Raw genomic sequence first — 26,974 nt, forward strand, 5'->3', positions numbered from 1 at the left:
CACTACAGGCCCTTATGCACCAGCGACATGAAGGTGTCCTGCTGCTGTTGAGGCAGTTGCTTGGCCACCTCCTACGCCTGCTTCCAGATGTGCCGTGAGCATTGGCTTATGTAGAGCTGGTAGGCAGCAATGTGGGCAATGAGCATGGTGCCTTGAAATACCTTCCTCCCAAGAGCGACCATTGCATTATGGTCCCACCCCAACAATGTTGCCAACCTCACTTATTTCCTGCGAGTTTGGGCTTTTTTTTTCTAGTAATTTTTTTTTTTTTTTCAATTCATGGGTTGCTTATTATTGGACTTTTTTTTTCTGTCAATTGCGATTTTTTGGGCTTGGTGGGTGGGACTTGTGTCCAGCTGTCCCTGTGAATGGCTGCTGCTGCCAGTGAGGCCTGTCCACCATCATAGTGGGCATACAGGCACTGAAAGCAGGCAACAGTGTCTGGTGACCAAGGAAGATTTCATGTAGCACAGCAGGCTTGAACGCTGAAGGGAGTGATGCATTCAGCTAGCAGCAATCAATAGAAGAGGTACCTAGAGGGCGAGGAATAAGTGTGCTGGGAGAGGGAATGAGTTTGAGGAGGCCAGACGTGCTTGATTGGGGGGGGGGAGGGTAATGAGTGTGCGGGGACCAGACATGTGCTGGGGGGGGGGGGGGGAAGAGTGTGAGGGGCTGTTGGTTTATTTTTTATTTTTCACTTTGAAGGAGCTTCAGAGTTCAGCGGCTGAGACTGGAGTGGTGGTGCACCAGTCAACCATACAAATGGCCTGCATGGAAGGGTGGCTAGATAGAAGCCACTACTGAATAATGAATTGTGAGTTTGAAAATTTACTTTTAGTGCACACTGTCTGGAACAATCTGTGTAATGTCATGTAATCCACAAAAATCTGATGGACATTTTAGGGGGTTAAATACTATTGCAAGCCATTGTATTTTTCCATTAGACTCACAAAAGTATTTTTAAGTGTTTTCTGTGTATAAATATCTTCTAATAAAACTAGTTTTAATCTCATGTCTTTTGGGTTTGTTTTTTTCCGGCAAATAGTGCTTGTTCTTTCATGATTACCTGGCAACCCTGTTCCCCGGGGGTACTGAGGAATGAGTCTGAGTTCGCTTGCTCCTCTTGGGGGGAGGGGGGGGGGCAGCTGCTGCTTATCAAATCTGGCAGCCTTCTGGTCGAAATAAACCCAGTCCATCTTCTTATTAATAGGAGGCATTGTGAGGGGGTATTCTCATATCCTCAGCAGCAGCTCCTTAAGGATCTCGGTGCACCGGGACAGCCATGATCTCTGCACACTTTCACCAGACATTATCATTTGGCTGTCCAGGCCCCAATGGCTGGGGGCTTTGTTTAGAGAGTGTACTTCGAGCGGGACTCTCGAAGTCCCACCCCGTTTAGGGAAGCTTTGGTACATCCCAGGAGTCTGGACAGATCTGGGTACATATAGGGAAAGGAAAATTGGTTCTTACCTGCTAATTTTCGTTCCTGTAGTACCACAGATCAGTCTAAAGTCCCGTCCAGTTGAGGTAGGGAGTCTTCTGGAGACTCTGCTCGATCGTTTATGGTACTTAATCTGAAGGATGGCACAGGTTTTGTTTGGTCCTTCGTTTTTAATGGGGGCATGTTAACTGTTTTTTATGTTTCCTCTGCTCGTTCAGGGTGGGGTTTGATTGTTGTTATTCTAATATCTTGGCTTTGGTATAGGTCAATACTGAGGGACTGCAGGAGGCACGCTAGGCTATAATGCAGTGTCAGTAAAACTTTCTCTGTCTCCATCTGCTGGAAGGGAGGCATAAACTCAGGAGTCTGGACTGATCTGGGTACGTACAGGGTCGGAAAGTTTTCCACAAGACCAAAAATGGCCAAATGTGAGCTCATTCACATTGCGAGGCTTATACCTCTGCAGAAAAAGAGAGACTGGAGAGTGACCTTACATGGACACGTGGTATAGGGTATGCTGGGAAAGCTCAGTGTGCCTGATCCAAGTTCTAGAAACATTGACACAAGTTTTCCACATCAGGGCTCCCATCTGATGATGTCACCCATGTGTAAGCATTACCAACCTACTTGTCCTCAAAGAAACTACATATATCAAAAACTTGTACCATAATTGCCATGGGAATACCATGTATATCCCTCTGTTCTGGAGTATCAGAGAGTGAAAACCAGCCTGAGCCTGGGGCTTTTGGCAGTGATTTGGGGAAAACAAACACCTCTAATGCTACACAATTTTGGGGAAAAAAAATGATTAAGACATCAATTTAATTTTTTGTCACATCCATACAAGTACAGAAATCGGTCACAATTTCTTTGAGGGTAGTAATTTTAACTCACAGAATGCCCAGGACAGCAGTATATAAAAACATTAGTTAAACAAAAATAATTAACTAATAATAAATATGTTAATTATTTTTAAAAGGACAAACATGAGACAGTTAAATTGGGGCAGGTTAAAAACTCTTACATTTTACTTACTGTTAGAATTCCTCCATCCTTGCTATTCAGCAAGGCCATACACATGTGAGTAACAGGCCCTGCATACTCCTGAAAGAGTTGTAAAGGTGGAAGTCAGAGACAGCCAGCTCAGGTAAACATCCACCCATTCTAGTCCCAAAAGGAAAATTGGTTTTTACCTGCTAATTTTCATTTCTGAAGTACCACAGATCAGTCCAGACTCCTGGATTTTGCCTTTCTTCCAGCAGATAGAGACAGAGAAATTTTCACAGCCACTGGCACATAACCTGGCGCAGCACCTGCAGTCCTTCAGTAATACTATGTACCCAAGCTAAGACAGCAATACCTTCAACATATTTAAGCAAACAATATGCCCCAAACGAATAGAAGAAAGAGGAAAAAAACCCCAAAAAACTTACAACCATAGACTGTAATAGAAACGTCAATGAGCGATCAGAAACCTGTGCTATCGAGCGGACCTCCTGTTCACTCTACCCTAATAGGCGGGACTCTAGACTGATCTGTGGTACTACAGGAATGAAAATTAGCAGGTAAGAACCAATTTTCCTTTCCCTGTACATACCCAGATCAGTCCAGACTCCTGGGATGTACCAAAGCTTCCCTAATCGGTGTGGGATTGCAAGAGTCCCGCTCAAAGTACACTTGCACTGAAACTGCTGGCTAACGAGGCCTGGACGTCCAATTGGTAATGTCTGGGAAAGGTATGTCAAGACTTTCAAGTAGCCGCCCTGCAAATCTCTTGCGACGCCACTAGTTGACATTCTGCCCAGGAAGCCGCCTGGGACAAGATAGAATGAACCCTTAACCCCTCTGGGATAGGAAGCCCTCGACAGATGATTGCGGAACCAATAGCCTCCTTCAACTAACATGCAATTGTGGCTTTTGAAGCTTTTTGACCCGTTTTTGCATCACTCTATAGCACAAAAAGTTGATCCAACAATCTGGAACTGTTAGTGTCCCTCTAAATACCGCAATAAAGTCCTTCTGACATCCAGACGTCTTCATTCTTTTGCATGAGGCACACCAACTTCCAGCTTTGGAAAAGCAAGAAGCTCCACTGACTGACTTAAAAAATTTCTTTTTAATAAAAATTCATTGTTTGAAAAATTATAGGTGATCACGGCAGTACTATTTGAGGTATAATTTGGATATACTGGGCTTTGTATGATTTCAAATTAGAGGTTAAACCCAGGACAGTGATTTTTATTATAAAAGGTTTGCCACCCAAGACATCAGCATCTCCGGCCTCCTGAGCGACTGCTAGACTCTTGGTACCCCCCCTGATGGGTTGATATAAGTCACCTTCGTGGACCTGTTGGACAGGATCCAAACCGGGTGATTGCGCAGAAGAGGTAAGAACACCTGGAGGGCTAACCAAAACACTCTCGTCACCAGATAATTGATGGACCACGATGTCTCCTCCAATGACCACTGCCCTTGTACCGACTAGGACTGACACACTGCTCTCCAAACCAGAGAAAATGACATTGGTAGTGACCACTATCCATTGCTGCACCTCCAAGTCCATTCCACGGCTCAAATGGTGAGGAGACAGCCACCATGACCGACTGGATCTGGCTGAGACATTAAGTGCTCAGACACCGGGTCCCATCGTGATAACAATGCCTGCTGCAGAGGTCTCATATGAACAAATGTCCAAGGTAGACGCCATGGAGCAGAGGACCTGTAGATAATCCCAGACCCTGCAGGATGGCCAAGACTTCTCCAAGAGCTCCAAGAGGTGAGGGAACTGGACCCCCAGATTTCACCTCTAAGCTGTTCCAAGAGCAAGTTGGGGTCCCCAACCCCTGTTTGTCCATCTCTACAAGTGGGAGGGATGGTCCCATCAGGATCTGCCAACCTTTCGGGAGAGGAAGTCCTGTTGAAGAACAAAAATCTTCTGCCTGAATTTCTGTTTCTTTTCTTTATTTTTTTAAGTTTCAGAATTGCAGGTTTTGCACCTCCTCCATCTGCTGGAGATAGAGAAATACTGAAGGACTGCAGGTACTGTGCCAGGTTATGTGCCAGTAGCTGTGAAAATTTCTCTGTCTCCATTTGCTGGAAGGGAGGCAAAACCCAGGAGTCTAGACTGATCTGGGCACGTACAGGGAACCTCTGTTACCCATATGACCAGATCAGAGTCCAGATTCTGAACGGCCTTCAGTCACAGGTCTCTAGAAAAGTCTCTTCTGGGTTATGGTGCTCAACTACAACTGCAGAGAGAATTGGCCTATATTGGCAACACCAGTGAACCTTAATCCAGGCATTGATAGCCTGTTATTTACAGGGTGGGTCTGGGCAAGCTGTCGTGTTCTGGGTTGCAGATGGAAGCTTTTATTACTGAACAAACGGTTTTGTAGGTTGTAGAGAATAAAGAAATAGAACCCGAGATACCCTGAACAGCTTTTCCATGAGCTCTGAACATGTTCTACAGCCTTTGAGAATTATCTTATGACAAGAGCTACAACCAGAGACTATGAGGTCCATATTTAGAAGCATTTAGCCACATAAATTTGTAAACCGTTGTGATGGCAAAACTGAATGATGGTATATAAAACTCGATAGATAAATAAATAAACAAGCATACATAATGAGGTCCATATTCAGCTGCTGTGTGGCACGGCTAGTTAAATGGATAAACTTACCTGCTTAACTTAGTTATACATTTAATGGCCCAGCTGTGCTGTGCAATATATCCAGCTATCAAAGAAAGCCAGATAACTTATTCGGCTTACTCAGCTCCTCCCGGTTACCCCCCAAAACACCCCTGACTTGTCTGGCCAAAGTTTAGCTGGAAAAAAAGTTATCCAGCTAGAACTTAGCTGGATAAGTATCCGAATATTAATTTAGCTGGATAACTTCTGAGAAGGCCCAACGTTGCTCTCTCCAACCTTTCTCTCTCAGGGAAGTTTCTACCATAGGAGAACTGACTCGTTGCCTTGCCTCCCACACTACTCCCCTCCAGAGACACCATAGGCCAAGGAAATGTCCCAACATGAGCAAAAGCTGTAGTAGTCAGTTCACTTTGAGGATCTAAACAGTGCTGATACAGACAGAAAGAGAGGGAGAGCTAAATTGATTTCAGACAGGAAGCCTCACAGATAGCAAGGTGCTTGGAACTGTTCATGCCCAGTGCCTAACTCTCCTGAACTTCGGCTCTAGACAGCCTCCTGCGGACACCAAAGTCATTTGGGCGTGTGCAAATACACACTCAAGACTAGGTCGCGGTCATATGCGCACAAGTACACATGCAAATATGTGGTCAAGTTTAGGGTGCAGCCTTATGCGCACAAGTACCCGAGCAAATATGTGCTCAAATCTAAGTAGCGGGCTTATTTGCACAGTTCCCCGCATATGCAACCACCACGCAGCGAGAATGTGAGCATACACCTACCATGCGGCTAAGCAAAGCCTGCTTGCACCTTCAGCGTGTTTAAGCTCAGATCCGTTCAACATCCGGCACCGAAAATCACCGAAGACCTGAAGAGCTTTTCTGCAGCTCAAGCCTCTTGACCATGCCAAGAATCCCTGGAGATTGGAGCAGAGAGCCAGCATCCCCTGCTGCCTGTTGCAGTAAGCAAGCTTTTCACATAGGCAAATTAAAACCGGCTCCAGAACACCCCTGACTTATCCGGCTAAATAGTTATCTGGCTAGAACTTAGCTGGATAAATGTCTGAATATTTATTTAGCTGGATAACTTCTGAGTTATCCGGCTAAATGCATCTGAATACGGACCTCATTGTGCCTATCCCCCATGCAAACCACGCAGATATCATGTGGATCCATGACTGACATTGTGCGACTGAATTGGGGGCATTTTCTGAAGCTCTTTGGCTCCTTTTGGAACATTGGCTAAAAAAACACTGGCAGCAAAATCAAAGGAATCAATTGCAGTAAAAATAAAAAGGTTGACTGAGCTCTCTCAGCTATTAGACTTCAAGGAACCACGGGATATACAATTAAACAGAGAAGTGTAGGGGTGCTACACACAAACATTTTGCATTTGAACCAGCTGTGCTGGTTAGATGCTTAAAACATCAGCAGTCCCCATACTTTGGATCTGCTAGATGGCTCTTTAGGTCTTATTCCTAGTTCTCCCTTATTTATTTGATATTTTTCAAATTCTTTTGGAATTAAAGGTGTGCATCTCATATTACTGCCATACTTCAGTTTTTCATGCTGTATTTTTACATCATTCCATTTATGAAGGTGACACCTGCATTTTATTTGCTTTAACTGTACACTGAATTATAGAAACTGTTTTTGCTTGTCCTAAAGACAAAATAAAGAAGATGCCTCTTTCACTTCTGACAGAAATGTGTTTTGTTAACATAAATGTGTTGTAGTCGAGGCTGCTCGTATGTTCTTTGCTGTTTGCAAAATTGAGGAAAAAAAATGTCTCAACCCAGATGAAAAGAACATACTGATCATCTTCTTGAGTAACAAGAACTTTAATTGCTCTGGATGCTCAGAAAGTATCTGGTCACAGACATTGTCAAAACTATGTTACCTGGATGACTGCATTTTGCTCCAGGGAAAGATTTACCATTAAACCCAGTATTGCGAACAACAAATCTCTGGAACTGCTTCCGGGAGTGTGCACCTGACACTTGTCCTAGACAAATGGGGAAAGAAAAATATAATAAAACATTCAGTAGGCAGAAAGGGAAAAGGAGAGGAGGCAGGCAAGCAGAGAAAAGCTGACAGTTCAACAAAATTATCATATGAGCATGGATTTCAATGCATTCTTATACTGTGCATGCACACGTCCGTTGCAAATGCTTTTCATGCTGAAACACTGCATTACATACTGGCACCTAGCCCTGTGACACAGGTTGAGAGGAGAGGTCCATGTTCCTTGCCCAGTAGTGTGCTGTACTTACCACAGCCTCCAAGCAGGCTTTCCAGCACAACTCGCAGGCCGACATCTGCCCGCGCATCACGGTGTCCAAGCTCAGGTTCCCAAGGACAGCAATGGACTGCGGGAGCGCAGCTGCATTCACCAGCTCAATACTTCTCTTAAAAAAAACCAAAACCCAACACACTGTAAAATAAAAATTGCCTAGGAATGAAAGGCTCCTACGATTAAAAAATCAGCACCAAATACAGAGAAATAGTGGGAAAATTTCCCTTTGTGAAACTGACAACACCCCCCCCCCCCCAACAACCGTCAGCTTCATGGAAAAAATGGGACTGAGAGGGGCCACTTGTGTGCGCCACTGATACAGTAAATCAATGTCACTTTCTGTGCCCCATGGGGGCAACTGGCATCATCTTAATATTAGTTTCTTCCAGTTCTAATATCTTCTGTAATCTCTCTTACCAGCAAACGTGTAAAAGAAGGCAAAACTACTGTGGAAAAATTGCTCCTCAACTGGACTCTGAATCTGTTGGAAAAAAAAAAGAATTATCTTTTACAGACCCAACAAATAAAAATACCTCTCACCACAATAAAGCATTTCAGTAATCGCCAGACAGCAGGCTGGATCCCCCTTTCGCTAGTGCATCAAGAAGAACTTTCATTATTTACCCAGGATGATGTTTTCGGGGTGCACAGCACTGTATAAGAGGAGGTGAGAGTTCTTTAGCTTGGAGAAGAGATGGCTGAGGGGAGATATGATAAGAGGTCTATAAAATAATGAGTAGAGTGGAACCCGAATTGGTTGATTACGCTTTCAAAGAGTACAAAGACTAGGGCACACACACAATGAAATTACTAGGTGATTCATTTAAAACTAATAAGAGAAAATATTTTTTTACTTAACGCATAATTAAGCTCTGGAATTTGTTATCAGAGGATGTACTGAAAGCTGTTAGTGTAGCTGCATTTAAAAAAGGTTTGGACAACTTAATGGAGAAAAAGTACATTAACCATTACACCAGCCTATATGTAGGCGGAGTTTTTTGTTTATAAACTTCTGTCTCCATCTGCTAGAGGGGGGGCAAAACCCAGGAGTCTGGACTGATCCTGGTACGTACAGGGAAGGGGAACTTATCTGGATTCCACTACCAAAATACCAATCTGGCCTGCACCATCCACTGCTGCTTGCCTGTTAATCCCACCAGAAATCGGAGACATAAGCCTTACGCACATTTTATTTATTTTTATTTAAATTCTTTTAATATACCGATGCTCAAGACGAGGTCTTATCATACCGGTTTACAATGGAACTAGGGGAAACCAATTAACAATATAAAGAAGGTAAAGTTACATTGAACAAGGAGCATAAACATGGGCTTTGGAAGAAAGGAAAGATTTCAAACTAATACAACTGGAGAGTACATGATGGATAGGGCATGGCTCACTATCTACAGTTGCATGCAAAAACCCCACTGATTTCTGGATAAGTTAATCTAGTGAGGTGTTACGGAATATCACACAGCTTTAAAAAGTTTTCAGATCTCAGCATGTCAATGCTGTCCAACTGCCTTCCTTGCCATGGAGTTCACAGATAAGAAAATTGGTTCTTACCTGCTAATTTTCGTTCCTGTAGTACCACAGATTAGTCCAGACTCTTGGGTTTTTCCTCCCTTCCAGCAGATGGAGACAGAGAAAGTTTTTCTGACACTGCCATATAACCTGGTGTGCCACGTGCAGTCCCTCAGTTTTGAGAAGTACCCAAGCAAAGATACCAACTTACACCAACAGTACATCAATATCCCCCTGAACAAGCAGAAGCAAGTGATTACTTATAATAAATCTTAGGAAAATTTAGACGTGAGGAACTATATAAAAAACCTGTGTCACTCTTCAGAATATTTACAATAACCGATCAAGCTGACTCTCCAAATTTCCTCACAACAACTGGGCGGGATTCTGGCGTAATCTGAGGTACTACAGGAATGAAAATTAGCAGGTAAGAACCAATTTTCCTTTCCCTGTACATATCCAGATCAGTCCAGACTCCTAGGATGTACCCAAGCTTCCCTAAACGGGGTGGGACTGTGAAAGTCCCACTCAAAGCACACTTTCGACAAACCCCCTGGCCACTGAGGCTTGGACATCCAAACATAATGGTGAATTTGTGCAAGGACATCCAAGTAGCCAACTGACAAATCTCTTGAGGCAATACCTGTGGACATTTGGCCCAGGAGGCCGCCTGGGAACGAGTAGAGTGAGCTCTTAACCCTTCCAGGATAGGTTGACCCTGACAGATGTATGCCAAACCTATAGCTTACTTCAACCAACATGCAATTGTTGATTTGGATGCCTTATGACCCTTCTTTGCACCACTTCATAACACAAAAAGATAGTCTGACAATTGGAAGCTATTAGTAACTTTAAGATATTGCAACAACGCCCACTTTACATCCAAGAGTCACAACTCTCTTGCGTGAGGCGCTGAAGCATCCAAATTTGGAAAGGCCAGGAGCTCAGCCGATTGACTTAAATGAAACGACGACACCACCTTCAGAAAAACGGAAGGAAGGAACCATCCTCATCTAGACTCCTGAATCCGTAATTCTGAAAAATGGATCCCTGCAAGACAAGGCCTGAAGTTCCAAGATCCTTCTAGCAGAGCAAATTGCCACCAAGAAAACCACCTTTAAAGTGAGATCCTTCCTAATAGCCCTTCTAAGAGGCTCAAATGGAGCCACACACATACCCTAAGGACCAAGTTAAGCCCCCAAGAGGGATTCAACTTCTGAACCAGAGGACGCAAATGCAAACATATAGAGAAGGTATAGATTAATATACACTCCCCCTACACAATATAAAGTCCACCACACTCCCCAATTTTCTTGATACTATGTACACAGTTATTCCATGCCCGACACAAACAGTATTAATCTCATGACCAGTTGTTTTCCCCCCACATCTCCCCACCTTAATTTATTACCATAATGCTATCACTTAATATGATCTGTTTAATACTCTGTTTATTACTCTGTTTATTTCCTTGTTATTACCCGTTATAATGTAATCAGTTAATTTGCTCAGTTCAATGTATCCTATTGTTCTCACTGTAAACCGTGGTGAAGGCTTGCTCCAAACTATGGTATATAAAAACCGTCAAATAAACAAATAAAATAAATAAATAAATGCTTTAGGCTCCGGAGAAAACGTACCACATCTGGATGTACAGCTAAACAACTCCCTGCACCTTGCCTAGAAGACAACCCAAGACTACCCCCTGAACTCTGAGGGAGTTAAAGACCAAGCCCTTCACCAATCCTCTCTGCAAGAAGGACAGAATATTTGCTCTGGATGCCCAAGTAGGATCAATCCCCTGCATACAAAGTCTCAAAATCTCTCCAGACCCTCTCATATGCCAAGGAGGTGGAAGTCTTTCTAGCATGCAAGAGAATAGAAATTACATCCTCAGAATCATTTCCTCTCAAAAGCCAAGCCACGAGACAAGCCTGATTGAAAAATATAGGACCTTGGCGCAGAAGCTTTGGTAGATGAGCAAGCCTCAATGGCACTTCCACTGCCAGACTGATGAGATCTGCAAACCAAGGCCGCTGTGGCCACTCCGGAGCTACTAGAATTACTTCTCCAGGATGGATTTCTATATGCCGTAATATTTGCCCACCAGCAGCCATTGCAGAAACACGTACAGAAGGATGCCCCTCGGCCAAGGAAGAACCAAGTCTTTGCCCAGTGGATTAATTTCTGAGCTTCCTGAGCTACCGCATGACTCTTAGTACCACCCTGTCGGTTGATGTAAGCCACCATCGTCGCATTGTTCGACAAGATCCTCACTGGCTTTCTGCGCAAGAGTGGTAGGAATGCATGCAGTACCAGCTGCAGTGCTGTCATCTCTAAGCAATTGACAGATCACAAAGCTTCCTCCACCAACCACTGGCACTGCACCGACTGGTCTTGGAATACTGCTTCCCACCCGGAGAGACTGGCATTGGTGGTAACAATGCCAGTCTGGAACCTCCAAGTCCACCCCATGCCTCAACTGGTCCCGACCAAGCCACCACGAGAGACTGGACCTGGCAAGTTCCGTAAAAGGTAGCGAAAGTTAAAATTGTTCTGGCTGCAGAGGCTGCATATGAGCAAACACCTAAAGAACCAGCTCCAAACTGGACATCATGGAACCGAGAACCTGCAAGTAATCCCAGACTCTGGGCACCTGTTTCTCCAACAATCTGCGAATTTGCGTCTGCAATTTTCTAATGCGATCCTCGAGGAGAAAAACCTTCCCTACCTTGGAATCAAAACGCGCCTCCAGAAATTCCAAGACTTGAGAAGGGGAAAGATGACTTTTGGACAGATTTACTATCCACCCCAGGGATCTCAAGCGCTGCAGCACCAAGCCCTCTGTCTGCCTACAAAGGACCTCTGATTTTGCCTAAATAAGCCAGTTGTCCAGATATGGGTGAACCAGGACGTCCTCCTTCCTAAGAGCAGCTGCCACCATGACCAAACGGAAGGGCACAAAACTGAAAATTCATCCCTAGGACTATGAACCGGAGATATCGCTGATGGTCAGGCAGGATCACTATGTGCAAGTATGCCTCAGTCAAATCCAGGGAAGCCAAGACCTTCCACTTGTGCACCGCCGCAATTACAGAGCGAAGGGTCTCCATCTGAAAATGACTGAGCAAGATAAGGGTCCCTAATCCCCTGTTCGTCCATCTCAAAACCAGAAGGGATGGCCCCTCCACCATCTGCTGGAGACAGAGAAATACTGAGGAACTGCAGGTGGCAAACCAGGTTTTATGGCAGTGTCAGCGAAACTTTCTCTGTCTCCATCTGCTGGAAGGGAAGCAAAGCCCAGGAGAGTCTGGAATGATCTCGGTGAGCAAGCAAAGATTGGCAGTAGCATAGTATGGAGGGAAGATAAGTCTAAGGAGTGTTCATTACCTTTCCTCCTGGGCTAAGTCAGTTAGCAGTCCGATGGCAGTGCTGGCTCTCTCATCAGGGAAATCCATGAACCTCAGCAATGCCTGCACCAACCTATTCAAATCCAAAACATTTGTGTCAGGTGGGTCCAAACAAAATGTTGTTTCAAAACACTGCTTCAAATATTATAGGGACAATTTTCAAACAGCCCATCTAGGTGCAAAAATCCACTAGTATGTAACTAATTTCTCAGAGGGAAGATTCAATACATTCACATTTTCCCTTAGAAAACTGTTCAGGAGTACAAAGGACCCACAAACTTTGCGCCTGCTTTTCTGCATGCAGAATTTGGTTGTCATTTACATCCAATCTATGTATGTTGGCTCTCAACCCTGCCCAAAACATGCCCTCCAAGAATGTCTCCCCTAAAAGCAGCGGGTAAGAAATTGAAATAAAGTAGTCATATTGTTAACCACAACACATACTTTTTTACCTGCATTGAGCTGAGCAATTTAGGAATGTCAATTCATTTTAACATCCCTAAACTGCTTGAAAATTGTCATTCAAATATGTGTGTGTATTTATTTATTTATTTATTCCTTGGGTACTTCTTTCTCCACTTCTCACTAACTTCTGTACTCTAGTTTTGCTGAGAGGTTTCAAGAACAAAGGAGCAGGGTTTGTTCAAAGGTGTCCCAGCAAACCCAAGATCTGGTGATTCTCTGTGATAACTATGACTTGTTCAGGGGGCTCAGAACCCTCCCAAGCCTGTGGCCTGAGTTAATGGCAAGTAGAGAATATAAGATGTGCCATGCTGGGTCAGAGCAAAGGTCCATCGAGCCCAGTATCTTGTTTCTGACAGTGGTAAATCCAGATCATTAGGAAGTACCTGGCGGATCCCAAAGAGCAGATACAATCCTTGTTACTCACTTTTGGGATAAGCGGGAGCATATAAAGGAGTAAAGAAAGCATTCCATCTTGGATGCTCCCCTAATGACAGCCTGGTGATAAGGAAAGAGACCTCATAGGGCAGGTTACCAAAAAACTACAGCCCCAAGTAAGCCCTGGAAAGATATAAGTCACATCTACATTTTGGAGTTGGTACATATAGTTCAGTGAGAGGAGACAATAGTTTTAACTGAATTTCATACTCAGGGAGGTCCAGGTACTCGTTGACCATATCTCTTCCCATCTCGGTTTGAGTGTAGATGGCCAATAATGCCAGGCTCTGCCGGTGGATTTCTGGGTCCCGGGACATCAGCAAGCAGAAAAGTTGCTCTCCTGTGCTAGAAAGTGCCAGCAAGACACGCTGGTTTTCCTCTGCAGAGAGCGGGAGAGAGAGGGAACACTGCAAGTATCAAAGCATATCCTGCTATTGCAGTAAAGCAGTCACAGCAAGGTGTTATGTCCAGATATTGCTTGCATCCTGGCTTTCCAGAATGCTGCAAAGCAGCCCATAACCCCATTCCTGGTTTCCAGGTCCCCAAAGGGGTTTGTATAAGCTCAGTGCCTCTGAAATGCCAGGAGCTGTTGTTTGATCCCCAACAGCCGGAAGGGGGGACATAACCCACGGTCTGGACTGATCCTGGTACGTACAGGGAATGCAAAACACACAAAAGGCACCTCTTCTGTCAATTGTAAATCAACTTAGGCGTGCAATCAAACAGTGAATATATAAAGGAAACATTTTTTGTTAAGGCAGGAGCCTTTTCCTTTATATATTCACTGTTTGATTGCACGCCTAAGTTGATTTACAATTGACAGAAGAGGTGCCTTTTGTGAGTTTTGGATTTGATCTTTAGGACCTATTATACGCTCTTTGTGTTGGGATATGTACAGGGAATGACCATTAAACAATCAAAGAAATTAGAGTCCAGAATAAGTTTACCATTCCGCTGGCAGACTGCTTGCCAAAGCATGATCACGGAAAGGCAGAGGTCCAAGGCTCCATCTTCCCCAGTGGTGCTGATGGATCTAAAACAAAAGAAAAAACTTCTTGTACCACAAATATGTACAGCCCTAAATAAGAGCTATGTTCTAGAAGCAGACTGGCTGAACACAGCCCTTCGCGTACATGTCCCGAACAGAAACCTGAGATCAGCCAACAAAGCACTCCTAAGTATTCCATCAATCAAAACAGTAAGACTAACACAAGTAAGAGAAAGGGCGCTATCCTTGGCAGGACCCATACTATGGAACACCATGCCCTTGGCGTTAAGATTACAAAGAGACAGCAAAACCTTTAGAAAAAACTTAAAAACCTGGCTCTTTAAACAAGCTTATCAAAAAGAGAAGGGAGAATAGAAGCCAGGGAAGTGCTAGGTACAAACAATGAACACCCACACACATAACCGAAATCAATATGTGTGGAGTTTTTATTTTTATTTTTTAATTTTTTGGATCACCACCAAAGGATAAAGTTACAATTATAAAGCTAATCTCGTATCCAAAACTGATACAGTGAGAACTGGACATGACTTATCACACTTACCAATTAATATTATTTACAAACTATGTTACCGAACCATTATGGCACCTGTGTAAATTGATATATTTTAGCATCATTATTTTATGTGCCTTACTGTAAACCGTTGTGACGGTATCCATCTTAACGCCGGTATAGAAAAATGTCAAAATAAATAAATAAAAGTTGATCCTTATCACGTCCCTGGTCCTTTCAGAATTTGCTATGTCCGCAGCAACTGCTCAGGCACTCACTGGCAGTGCAAGATAGGTGTATATTCCCACAGAAAGGATATAGATATACGAACAACAAAGGATTGGAATTTATGAAAATTACAGGCACTGTTTGAAAATAACCAAGCGACAATTCCTTCCTTTACACATTATGAAACAAAAACAGAAGAGTTCAACCCAATGCAATAAAATATAAAAAAGATCCTCCTCGTCTCATATCAATAAAAGAAGAAATTCAGAAGTGTCTTTCATTCAAGACACTTAATCTGGCTGTCATGTTTATCCTTGGATCTGTTCTTCTAAATTTAATGAGGGAGTCAGCTACAATGCTAGAAAAAAGAAAATATCTGTGATTCCCTCTGCACCCCTTACCTGCGGACAATCTTGTTGTCATTGAGAATACTGAAACCGCTGCCTGTTCTGAATAACGTTTTGTTGGTGCCTGAAAGAAACATGCAAATTTACTAGACAGACTGCACTGTAACTTGTTTCCTGGGTCATGAAGGGAGTTACCTGCTAAAACCCTGAAACCAAACAGCAAGGTTACAGAACCGGCAGGCCTGGAAGCCATTCTCTTTAAACAAAGCACTCCAGACCATGCTTCACAGAGAGGAAAAAACTACTAAGAAGTTCAAATCAATGAAAACAACCCTGTCAGACCAAAGCACTGATATTTAAACTAGAAAAATATAAACTTTCTAGGGGCTTTGTTCACCAACCTCTCAACCAACCTCATCCTCCTCCCCTTTCTTCTTTCCTTCCTCCTCTAATACTCTTGTCATTCATGTCCTCCCCTCCTACTTACTCCTCTCCTCCTTTCCCTCTTACTGTCCCCCTCCTTTCATCCCTCACTTCCTACTTCCCCTCTCCTCTCACGCAACCCCTTCCCTCACCTTCTCCTCTCATGCCCTCTTCACCTTTCCTTTGCCTGTTTATTTTTAAATTATTTGTTAATCGCTTTCTGGATCAAATCTTCCAAAGCAATTTACAACAAAATAAATCAATCACATAAAATACATCAATCATAAAATAATAGTACAATCACCAACTAATGAGTCACTGCACACCACTGTCATGAGTCAAGTTCTTAGTTTCTTATGGAACTTCAGAATTCCCATTTCTTCCTTTGAATTTTAAGAAAGAAAATTCCACACTACCTTCATATAATCACTGATCACTAAAGGCCACTGTCAGGGTTTAAGTTCTTACGCAACGTTGAAAGTTCCTTTTCTTCCTTCAGATTCAAAGGGAGGGAGTTCCATAGGGAAGGAATCCCTGCTTCAACGACCTGATTTGTAATCGCTTCTGGTAAAAAGCCTTCACATTTGGTAGCTTGAGGAAGTGCTTTTTTGATGAGCACAGATTCCTATCTACCTTGTACCATTTTAATTTTCCTTTTAAATGTGGAGAACATGGGCCATGTTCCCCTCTGTTTTATCTCCCACCTTTTTGCTCACCCCTCCCTTTCATCCCCTCCCATTTTTTCTCCCCCTCACTCCCCCCCTCTGTTGTCACTCATGCACTCCCCTCCCACGCACCACCTTTCCTCCACTCCCTTACTTTTACTGCACCACCCCTTCCACCCACTTCTCTCTCCCTCTCCAGTCTTATTCATCCCCTCAAACCCTTGCCTTCTCTTCCACTCACCATCCTTCTTTCACTCTTTCCATTTATCCTTTCCCCTTTCTTCCCCACTCATCTGCCTCTCCTTGTTTCCCTTTTCTTTCATGCTCCCTCTTTCCCCTTTTTTCTCATTCACCTTTCACTCTCACTCCTCCCTTGGCCTCTCACTAACCTGCCTCCTCTCTAACTCCTTTCACTCACCCCCTTTGCTTCCTTTTCTCTCACACCCCTTTACATTCCCTATAACTCACTATCTCGCACATCAGACATCACTGCAGCTCTTGTCCTGCTCTACTGTGGTGCTGACCCCCAGCACCTATCGCTCCATTAGCTAAGGCCTCCTCCCACACAAAAAGTGCGAGGTGCTGCAGACACAGCCCTACATGGCTTGAAACACCCTAATGGCAGATGATGGGGGAGCAGGAAGGGAGAGAAGCAAAGTCTGGCCTGACCAGTGCCACTGCTGGCTTTTTGAAGAGACAGGCAAGATTTGGACTGGCTTGTCCATGAGTTTCAGTCTGTCATCGATGCTGTATTTTGAAATCTTGATTTTTGTTCAGATAACTCCAAAAGGAAAATTGGTTCTTATCTGCAAATTTTAGTTCCTGTAATACCACAGATTAGTCCAGACAAGTGGGTTTTGCATCTCTACCAGCAGATGGAGGCAGAGAACAAAAACTATGAGGCACTGCTACATAACCAAGAGTTCCACCTGCAGTCCCTCAGTATTGACCTGTACCCATGCCAAAGATAGTCCCTAAAACCCTCTCCAGGGAGAATAGGTAAAGAAGGGTTGGAACCCTCTGCACTGGAGCCTCTCACAGAACCAGAAATAAAACAAAAACAGTCTAAATTCAACATATGTACAAACTGTAAAAATTCTTCAAATAGAGTCATATTCACTATCAGGAACTTCAGTCTTTCGGTAGTGATGGGGAGAGTCTCTGGACTGATCTATGGTATTACAGGAACAAAATTAGTAGCTAAGGACCACTTTTCCTTTTCTGTTCACGCCCAGATCAGTCCAGACAAGTGGGATGTACCCAAGCACCTCTAAACCGGGCGGGAATCCGAAAGACCCACACAAAGAACACTCTCACCAAATGACGCATCTTCCTGTGCCCGCACGTCCAAACGGTAATGCCTGGTGAAAGTATGAAGCAATAACCACACCACTGATGTACAAATCTCTTGAAGCGATAGCAACTGCCCAAGAAGCTGACCGTGTTAGAAGAATGTGCCTTTAGACCCACCGGAATCTGACGACCCTTACAAATATAAGCAGAATAAATGGCCTCCTTCAGCCAACGAGAAAGTGTGGATTTTGAAGCCTTGTTCCCTTTTTTCGAGCCACCGAACACCACAAAAGGTGATCTGAATGCCGAAAGGAATTAGTGACCTCCAAATACCGCAACAGAGTGCGACACACATCCAAAAGATGCAACTCTCTCTCCTGTGGAGAATCCTTAGATCATTCCGGAAAAGCCAGCAGATCCACCGTCTGATTAACATGAAAAGAGGACACCGCAACCTGACCTCGCCATTAGAAATACGCAGAAAAGGATCTCTGCATGACAGAGCCTTCAATTCTGAAATCTGCCTGGCAGAATATATGGCCACCAGAAACACTGTCTTCAATGTCAGGTCCCTCAACGTCGCCCTTCTCAAAGGCTCAAAAGGTGCACCACAGAGCACTCGCACAGCTAGATTAAGGTTCCAATCTGGGCATAACTTCTGAAATGGTGGCCGCAAATGCTTGATCCCCTTCAGGAATCAAACCACATCAGGATGAGAAGCCAAAGACCTCCCCCACAACTTGCCCCTAAGGGAACCCAAAGCGGATACCTGAACGCAGAGAGAATTATAAGCCAACCCTTAGACAAGCCCTCCTGCAAAAAGGCTAAGATCTAAGGAACATCTATAGTTAGGGAATCCACCCACCAGCATAGACCCAATGACTCAAAGTCCCTCCAGACCCTGACATATGCCAGAGACATAGAAGGTCACTGAGCCTGGAGGAACGTGGAAATAACCTGTTCCGAACAGCCTTTCAGCGGCAACCACTGCCTCTAAAGCCAAGCTGCGAGACAGAAGTGATCCTCCCAATCTGAAAACATGAGGCTATGCCAAAACAATCATGGCAGATCGGTCAACCTAAGGGGTCCCTCTACTGCGAGATGCACTAGGTCCGTGAACCATGAGCATCATGGCCACTCTGGCACCACCAGCACTAAAGAACCTGGATGCGAATCTATGTGCCTTAGAATTTTCCCAATGAGTGGCCACAGTGGAAATATGTACAGAAGCATCCCCGGCCAAGAACACTCCAGAGCATCCAGCCCCACTGTGCCGACCTCTCTTCTGCGACTGAAAACCTTGTGGTCTTTGCGTTGGTCTGCGTCGCCATAAGATCCAACTGGAGGATGCCCCATCTGGCACTGATGTGATCCCAAGCTTCCAGGGATAACTCCCATTCCCCCGGATCCAACTGCTGCCAATTGAGGAAATCCAACTACACATTATCCGCACTCCCTGAAGATGGAGCTCCACCCAAACAAACAACTGCTGAGCTTCCAGAGCCACCGCTAGACTCTTCGTCCCTCCTTGTCTGTTGATGTATGCCACTGTTGTCGCACTGTCCAAGAACACACAAACCATCCTGCCTCTGAACCAGGGAAGGAAAGCCTCCAACACCCGTTGGACAGCCCTTGTTGCCAGGTGATTGATGGACCAGGACTTCTCCTCCACTGACCAAAGCCCTTGGGCAGTCTGCCCTAGGCACACCGCTCCCCAACCCTTGAGACTGGCACCTGTGGTCAATACTACCCCGTCTGGGGTCTTGAGATCCATTCCCTTTTCCAGGTTGCAATACGACTGCTACCATGATAGACTAGACATGGATTCTCATGGAAGAGGCAAAGGCAGATGATACTCCTCCAACAAAGGATTCCACCTGGACAAGAGCGCGTTCTGCAACAGTCTCGTGTGCGAAGGCAAACGGAACCAAATCCAATGTGGACGCCATGGACCCCAGGACCTGCAAATAATCCCAGGCCATTGACATCGACAGCCAAAGCAGACATGTCACCTGCACCTGTAACTTCACAAACCTGTCAAACGTCAGAAACAACCTGCTCTTCTGGGTATCAAAAAGCGTCCCCAGATACTCCAATGACTGGTTACACACCAGGTGACTCTTTGCCATATTTATCACCCAACCCAGAGACCACAAGATATCCATAATTCGCTGGAGAGACCACACGCACTCCTCCTTCGTCTTTGCATGAGTGAGCCAATCATCCAGATACGGATGTACCAACACCCCTTCTTGTCGAAGGGCTGCCGCCACTACCACCATCACCTTTTTGAAGGTTCATGGTTCTGTGGCCAAGCCGAAAGGAAGGGCTCGAAACTAAAAGTGCTGCCCCAACACCATGAACCAAAGAAACTTCTGATGGTCATTTCAAATGGAAATATGGAGGTACACCTCTGTCAGTTCCAATGACACCAAGAACTCTCCTCGCTGGACCGCCACAATCACAGTTTGTAACATGACCATTTGAAACCGCAGAACCCTCAGGGCCCTGTTCACCTTCTGCAAGTTAAGAATGGCCCAAAAAGTCCCTTCTTTCTTGGGAACCATAAAATAAATGGAGTACCTTTCCTGCCCCTGCTCCTCCTGCGGGGTGCGAACTATCGCGTTTAAACAACAGCCTCTGCAGAGTCCCCCATACCGCTTCTCGTTTGCTTTGAGAGACAACGTGGGACTCCAGAAAAGGCCTCCCTGATGGGGTGCAAAAATTCTAGAGCGTAGCCATTTTTTACCACCTCTAGAAGCCACCGATCCGAGGTAATCTTGGCCCACTCCTCGTAAAAGCTCGACAATCTGCCCCCTACCGCTTCTACGGAGGAATGGGCAATGCTGGCTTCATTGTGATGACTTTCCACCACTGGCCCTTTGGCCGGCACCATCTCTGGACAATCTGCGGGAACCTCGAAAGGACTGCTGCCATCCCACCACCTGCTTTGCTCCCACCCCAGAGGAGGGTTTGCCTGAACAGATTCTACGTGACTCCCAAAAACAGGAAAAATTTCTTGCTGGTTTTCTTATCCTCTGGTAACCTATTCCCTTTGGCCTCCCCCAAAGACTTCATCAATTGATCCAAATTTTCCCCAAACAGGAGTTTCGCTTTAAAGGGAAGACTACAACTGGGCTTTGGACCACGTCGACCAACCAATTTTGCAATCACAGAAGCCTGCAGGCCGCCACTGCCGAGACTATACCCCTGGCTGAAGTGCAAACCAAGTCATACAGAGCATCCGAGACATAGGCCACTGCAACCTCCAAGCGCATCGATTGCAGAGCACCAACATTCCCTGAAGAGGCTTGCTCCTGTGCCTTCTGCACCCAGCACATGCAAGCACACTGTATCATGCTGCCACAAATCACGGCCCAAAGGCTCACTGTGTAAACCTCGAACATTGGCTTCAACTGAATCTCCAACTTGCAGTCCTGCACATTCTTCAGAGCGGTGGAACCCACCACCACGATAGTCATCTTTTTGGTAACAGCCGACACTGCAGCATCCATCTTAGGCACATGCAAGAGCTCTAAGGTCTCTTCCATCAGTGGGTAAAGCTTAGCCATTGGCCTGCGACTTTCAGGCCCACCTCTAGAAAATCCCATTCCCGATTGACCAACTTCCGAATTTTCTTAGGTAAGGAAAATGTACTAGGTCGAGCACGCAGTCCCTCTAGGACTGGGTTCATACCCTCGTTATCAGATTCTTCTTGAGCCACCTTAACCCCAAGCTCCTCCAACAACTGGGGAATAAAGGGATGCAATTCCTCCTTTTTAAACAGCCAAACCCCTCAAGGGTTACCCCCCTCAGAAACCAGGTGGTCATCAGAATAGAGGTCATCCTTGTGAGCATTAGGATCTGCATTCGGGGCCAAATTCGCATCTGCATTCAGTTCCACTCCCTGTGAGTCTTCCTGGAAATCATCAGAATCAAACCGAGATGCCGCAGTAGATGACCAGAACCACCTGAAGGCACCATCACAGGCCTCTTTGAAGAGCGACGTGACTGCTCCTTCTGGGAACGTTTCCCCCCTACTCCCTACCTCGCCAGGAAGACCTCATGTAGGAGAAGCACAAACTCCAGAGGAAACCCATCCAAAGCATCAGTCCCCTGACCAAGGAGACTGTCGTCCAACTCCCCACTCCCCCTCCTGAACCTCTGCCCATCGGTGAAAGAGGAGGAGGAGGAGACTCTCTGGACAACCCGGGGTCCGCTGACCCCAACCCATAAGCCCTCGCAGAACTGGCCACATGCTGAGATCTTCCTGAGCCCATAGCCGCAGGTCCCAAAGACCGGAATGCTCATTTTCCCAACTCCTACTGAAGTTCCCTCTTCCCCAGAGGCACAGCTCAAGTACAAGGACCATGCATTAAGGTTTGCCAACCACAAACCGCACGCCCTACAGGCAGCCATTAATGGCTTGGGCGCCATCCCACAAGCGGTTGCGATAGAGAAACCACCGCCGGGCTCCGCACGCAGCTAGACAGGAGCAGGCCACACATGCGGTTAACCTTCTGCACACAGCACCACACTGCCGTGACTTCCCAAATGGTACGCGGGAAAAAGAAACTAGGCTGCACCAGTGCCAGCCACGGTCGAGTCAAACCGCACATGCGGGAAACCATCAGCCCCCCCAGATCCATCGGAACGAAGGAACAACCCCCAAGGCTCACACTCTCTGTTCCTGCTGGCATAGACCACTCCCGCAGTCAAAGGCACCCTGCCATTGAGCCCCGGCTGAAGTTCATGCTACTGAAAGTCAAGCTTCTTTTCTTTTTTTTTTTTTCAACAAAAGCTTAATAGAAAATAGGAACAAAACTAAAGGGTACTTCCCTGCAAGGACCAGCAGCTCGCAGGTGGAGACTTCAGAAGTCATGAGGGAGCCAGTCTCCTAACTATCAGGACCACTGGACATGTGGGCTAAACCAGTCAGAGGTTCCCAACCCCTTGGTCGCCCAGCTCCACTTGAGGGGTCGTCCACGAAGGAACCTAACACCTCAGGGAGCCTCCGACACCAAAGTCTCTTATCTTTCTAATTTTTTTTTTTTTTTAGTCATACTGCAGGTTTGCACCTCTACCATCTGCTGGACTCAGAGAAATACTGAGGGACTGCAGGTGGCACTCTCAGTTATGTAGCAGTGCCTCAAAGTTTTTGTTCTCTACCTCCATCTGCTGGTAGGGATGCAAAACCCACTTGTCTGGACTGATCTGGGTATGAACAGGAACCTTTAATATCAACCTCATGGTTACACAAAGTGTGAACACATATATATTATAAATATATACATGGGGAGACCAATTTTCAAAGCCATTTATCCAGATAACGTGGTCTCTCTGAAAACTGCACTCCTCTGCCTGGCTAAAAGTATGCGCCAACTTCCATAGCTGGATTAGCTACAAGTAGGTGCGGTCAAAGTTCCTGCACACTTTGCAATTATGCAAACTCTTTGACAGTTTTGTTGTCAGAGTATTATTCATATTCATTCTCTCTCTCATATATATACACACACACACACACACACACACACAGATAAACTTGGAAATGTCATGTTTCTTCCACTTTTTCTGGGCTTTACTACTACACCCTCTAGGCAGAATTTTGTCATCCCTTCACAATCTGAAGATGTCCCCACAAGGCCAGCACTCCTTACAGATTTTTCAAATTGAAAGCTCCCCTGAAACCTGACTTTTCACACTTTTTCCAGGTCCCGTTGCTCTATACTTCCTATGCCTGTCCACAAACTGGAACCTGTTCAACAAGTGCAGGAATCCTTCACAAGGGCTGAACACTGGAATGACATAAGCCCACTCACCACTGGCAAGTGGATTTCCACCATAAGAGGGCCATGAGTAGCAGGATGGCACGTGCCCCAGCTATGGATACTTACAGTCAGTCATAATGTGGGTCAGCAGCCTGATGCCACCTGTGTAGTACAGTGGAGCCTGGCCAGGTCTACTCAGTTTCTCTAGCAACGTCTTCACTAATATGGCTGTCTCCCTGCCAGAATTAAACTCCTCCTCTGCCTTCTGTTCCTGTGTGGCTTTTCTTTCTTCACTGTCCACTTTGATTGGTATAGTCTGAAGAAAAATAAATAAAGGTGCAACTATTATCCTGGCTCGGTCTCCAAGTGTGGCATGTGCCTGACAGCATTTTGATAAAGGGTGGCTATCTCAGCCTTCCTTCATGCCCATGCTGCAATATAATCGCTGTGTTTCTATACCACAGGTTTACACATCTATCTGTAGCAGAGCACATGGGAACCAAAACGCGTGATATGCCACATCATCATACCGGCTGCAGCAAACAGGAGCCAGAGATTTTAAGAAGAAGGTCTTCCCCAAAGACCTTACAATGTCAAGAAAGAAATCAGCAACACAGCATAGCAAGAGTATAACAATGAACCTGGAGATACCAGCTGGATCCCATTCTCTGTACATATTCTGGCATTTAACCTCTCGTGCTGAGCCTCTTTCAGAGAAATAAGCCATAGAACCATTGGAGTGAGCTTGTGCAGCACTTTGTATGGTACCACTATAAGATACATAGTTAAAGACCCACTGTGTGGGTAAAATAACTAACCAAGTTTAGTTATTTTTAGGTGAATATTTAGCTCAAATTAACCAGCTAGATTTTCAGCTATTCTCTTAAATCAAGATGGTCAAAATGTGATGCCTGATTTACAGGCCAATACAGTAAAGTGCGGCCGCGGTTACCCTGCTTCTAACCTGCTTTCTACTCACAATTTGGCCACGTTAGTCCTACCTGCGATTCACTATCCCTTTTAACCCATCCTTACTGCCTCTTTAAATCTACGGGTAACCCTTTCCGCCCGCGGCATGTATATGAGATGTAAACGATCAGATTAGCTATTCCCTCCCATACAGTAACGTGCGCCCTTATTATCGCTTTTTAAACCTGCAGTTTTGCCGCGCGTTTAACCTGCTAATTTACCGCCTACCCCTACCCCTGCGTTAGTGTGGAGCGTCAGGCAAGCTGAGACAAAATTTCACGGGCCACGGAGCAGCCCCAGCCAGCCCCGCTTCACTGCCTGACTCCCCGGGACAAGGTGAGCGAGGAGTTAGGCCAGGGCAGGTGAGCGGGGGCTGGCGGAAAGTTTGCCCGATTCACTTCGGTCTTGTCCCGGGGAGTTAGGGGGTCAGGCAGTGAAGCGGGACTGGCTGGGGCTGCTCCAGAGCTGTCAGCGCGGGAGATGGACGTGGCCAGGGCAGGTGAGCGGGGGCTGGCGGAAAGTTTGGGGTCAGTTAGAAGGTCAGTCAGCCCTTCTCCTGTATCCACTTCCTGGTACCTGTCATTTCAAATGTCATTTGAAATGACAGGTACCAGCGCACCCAGGATACTGTATAGGCGCTGTATAAAGCGTCTATACAGTAAAATGGATTGCACTTCCTGGACGCGGCTTGCATTTGCATGCCATTTAAATACAGTATCGAGCGGTATGTGTTTCAAACTGTGCGTGCGGCAAACGCGGGTGCGTCCGGCACTAACACATCCCTTTCTACCGCACCTTACTGTATTGGCCCGTTAGTGTGGCTAGGTTCCCCAGTTAAATTTGGTCGGTTAGTGCTGAAACTCAGGCATGTACCAACTAAGTCCTCTTTAAAAAAAAAAAAAAAAAAAAATTAAACTAGCTCCCCCTTCCCTTCTCATCTCTGTCTGCACTTAGTATTTTTAGCCCAGGTGAAAAAAGATAAGACCTCCTGCCACTGGTCTTCGGAAGGCTTTTGGAGGTTAAGAGAGCAGGCTGGAATTGGAGCAGTTGCAGACTTTTTAAAGCAGAGGACAGAGATGGGGGGGGGAGGGGGGGGAAAGAGTTTAGCGGGACCCACAATTTTTTGTTTAAATGCTGGAGGGGATGAGGAGGGGATGGGGTATTCAGTCACGGGTCTAAGGTTGTTTTCAAATACTGGAAGGGATCGGGAGAGAATGGGGGTTTCTGCCCAGTCTGACTTTATTTTAAAAAGTTGGGAGGGGATTGGGAGCAAGTTTGAAGCAATGGAAACTTTTTACATTTTTTTTTTTTTAATATCTGGAGGAATAGTTAGTTGGCCAAATTTAGGACTGCTCTTTCAGTACCTAGCTTTCTGTCCCTGCTCTAACCCCACCCATCTAGAGTTTGACCAGCTAAATTTAGCCAGTTATAGTGGTCAGTTTTTAAAGGCTCAGATGTAGCTAGTTAAGTCCTTACTTAGCTGACTAGATCCCTTTGAATACTGACCTCTGTGTAACTGGGTAATGTGACAGGGAAGCCTAGGGATTAAAATGCAGACATTGAAGCATGAAGACCCAGGCTCTAATTCCACCTCTGACCTCCCTGTGCTCAAACAAAGAGAGAAGTTGATGGTACGTTCTCTAGGGAACAGATAGATTTTGCTACTCTGTGATTTCCTTGAAATCTCTTTTGATAACCAACCAAAATATTTAAAGAAAAATAGGTGCACATTGTTTAAAGAAAATGAAGGCGGTCTGTACAAGATAAGAGCCATGCTTCTTACCTTTAATCATCTTTTCCCATTTAGGGTCCATTTCTAGGATTTTTTTATAGCACTGCCGAGCCTTCAGAATAAATAAGAAAAAAAAATCAGTAATGAGAGACATATCAGGATTCAAAATAGCAATTTATAGTTCACTTTACCAGGTAGCCTACACTGAGCATGTATTGTTGTCAGTATAATTTGGGTCCCTTTTATGTGCTGAATCAGTGTGTGCACTATTACTTGTAGAAACTGTACGCACTGAAAAGGAGCAAGCACCGTCCAAGCTGCCCTCTCCCTTGGAGATATAGTATGTGCACAAATCCACACGGCTACTATGAGCATGTATATCCTCACACGAGTGGCAGGCCTCGTCTACAGCTTAGGCAGATGCCATGAATGTCCCACATGAGCTTCCTCCTTGTCGCTAGCCGCAGCATCTCGTCAACGCTGGGACCCCCAGCTACAGCTGGCTCTCACCAGTGTCTGGTGTGATCACTGATCACTCACAGGGCCGGAACAGAGATCCTTCTCCGAGCCACCTGTCAGGTCTTTTTTTTTTTTAAACTTTACAGATAAAAACAAATTAGAGTACTTTCCTGAATGCTGTAGAGGGGCTTCTGGTTTCCGAGGGTTCTCCAGGGGATCAAGAGAACTGGACCACCATAATCAAAAGCCCCTCAGTGTTCAGGGATGAGACACACTGAGGGTCACCAACCCTCTGCTCGTCCACCTCAACCAGGGAGAATGGCCCCTACCAGGGACATAACTCCTTAGGAGAAAGCTCCCGTTGAACTCTTTAT

General features: G+C 45.4%; 2 protein-coding genes across 6 annotated transcripts in view; both read right to left on the minus strand.

Annotated features, from left to right (window-relative positions):
• TTC12 (tetratricopeptide repeat domain 12) overlaps nucleotides 1–23,720 on the minus strand; it is a 54,141-nt gene extending 30,421 nt beyond the window's left edge. Inside the window, exons 1-9 of the mRNA XM_029573192.1 lie at nucleotides 23,567–23,720; nucleotides 15,346–15,415; nucleotides 14,165–14,250; nucleotides 13,428–13,596; nucleotides 12,298–12,390; nucleotides 7,801–7,864; nucleotides 7,361–7,495; nucleotides 6,988–7,092; nucleotides 2,477–2,545 (exon numbers count right to left, since the gene is read on the minus strand). Coding sequence (XP_029429052.1) covers nucleotides 2,477–2,545; nucleotides 6,988–7,092; nucleotides 7,361–7,495; nucleotides 7,801–7,864; nucleotides 12,298–12,390; nucleotides 13,428–13,596; nucleotides 14,165–14,250; nucleotides 15,346–15,415; nucleotides 23,567–23,576 — 801 coding nt within the window. The 5' untranslated portion in view covers nucleotides 23,577–23,720. The remainder of the gene's footprint in view (nucleotides 1–2,476; nucleotides 2,546–6,987; nucleotides 7,093–7,360; nucleotides 7,496–7,800; nucleotides 7,865–12,297; nucleotides 12,391–13,427; nucleotides 13,597–14,164; nucleotides 14,251–15,345; nucleotides 15,416–23,566) is intronic.
• The window catches only part of LOC115074075 (tetratricopeptide repeat protein 12-like), a 39,611-nt gene continuing 36,257 nt past the window's right edge, over nucleotides 23,621–26,974 (minus strand). For all 5 annotated transcript variants that reach the window (XM_029573194.1, XM_029573197.1, XM_029573196.1 and 2 more), the window contains 2 exons: nucleotides 26,193–26,253; nucleotides 23,621–23,756 (listed from right to left, as the gene is read on the minus strand). In XM_029573194.1, coding sequence (XP_029429054.1) covers nucleotides 23,731–23,756; nucleotides 26,193–26,253 — 87 coding nt within the window. In that variant the 3' untranslated portion in view covers nucleotides 23,621–23,730. The remainder of the gene's footprint in view (nucleotides 23,757–26,192; nucleotides 26,254–26,974) is intronic.

The sequence above is a fragment of the Rhinatrema bivittatum genome, chromosome 12 (assembly GCF_901001135.1).
Source record: "Rhinatrema bivittatum chromosome 12, aRhiBiv1.1, whole genome shotgun sequence".
Classification (NCBI taxonomy): domain Eukaryota; kingdom Metazoa; phylum Chordata; class Amphibia; order Gymnophiona; family Rhinatrematidae; genus Rhinatrema; species Rhinatrema bivittatum.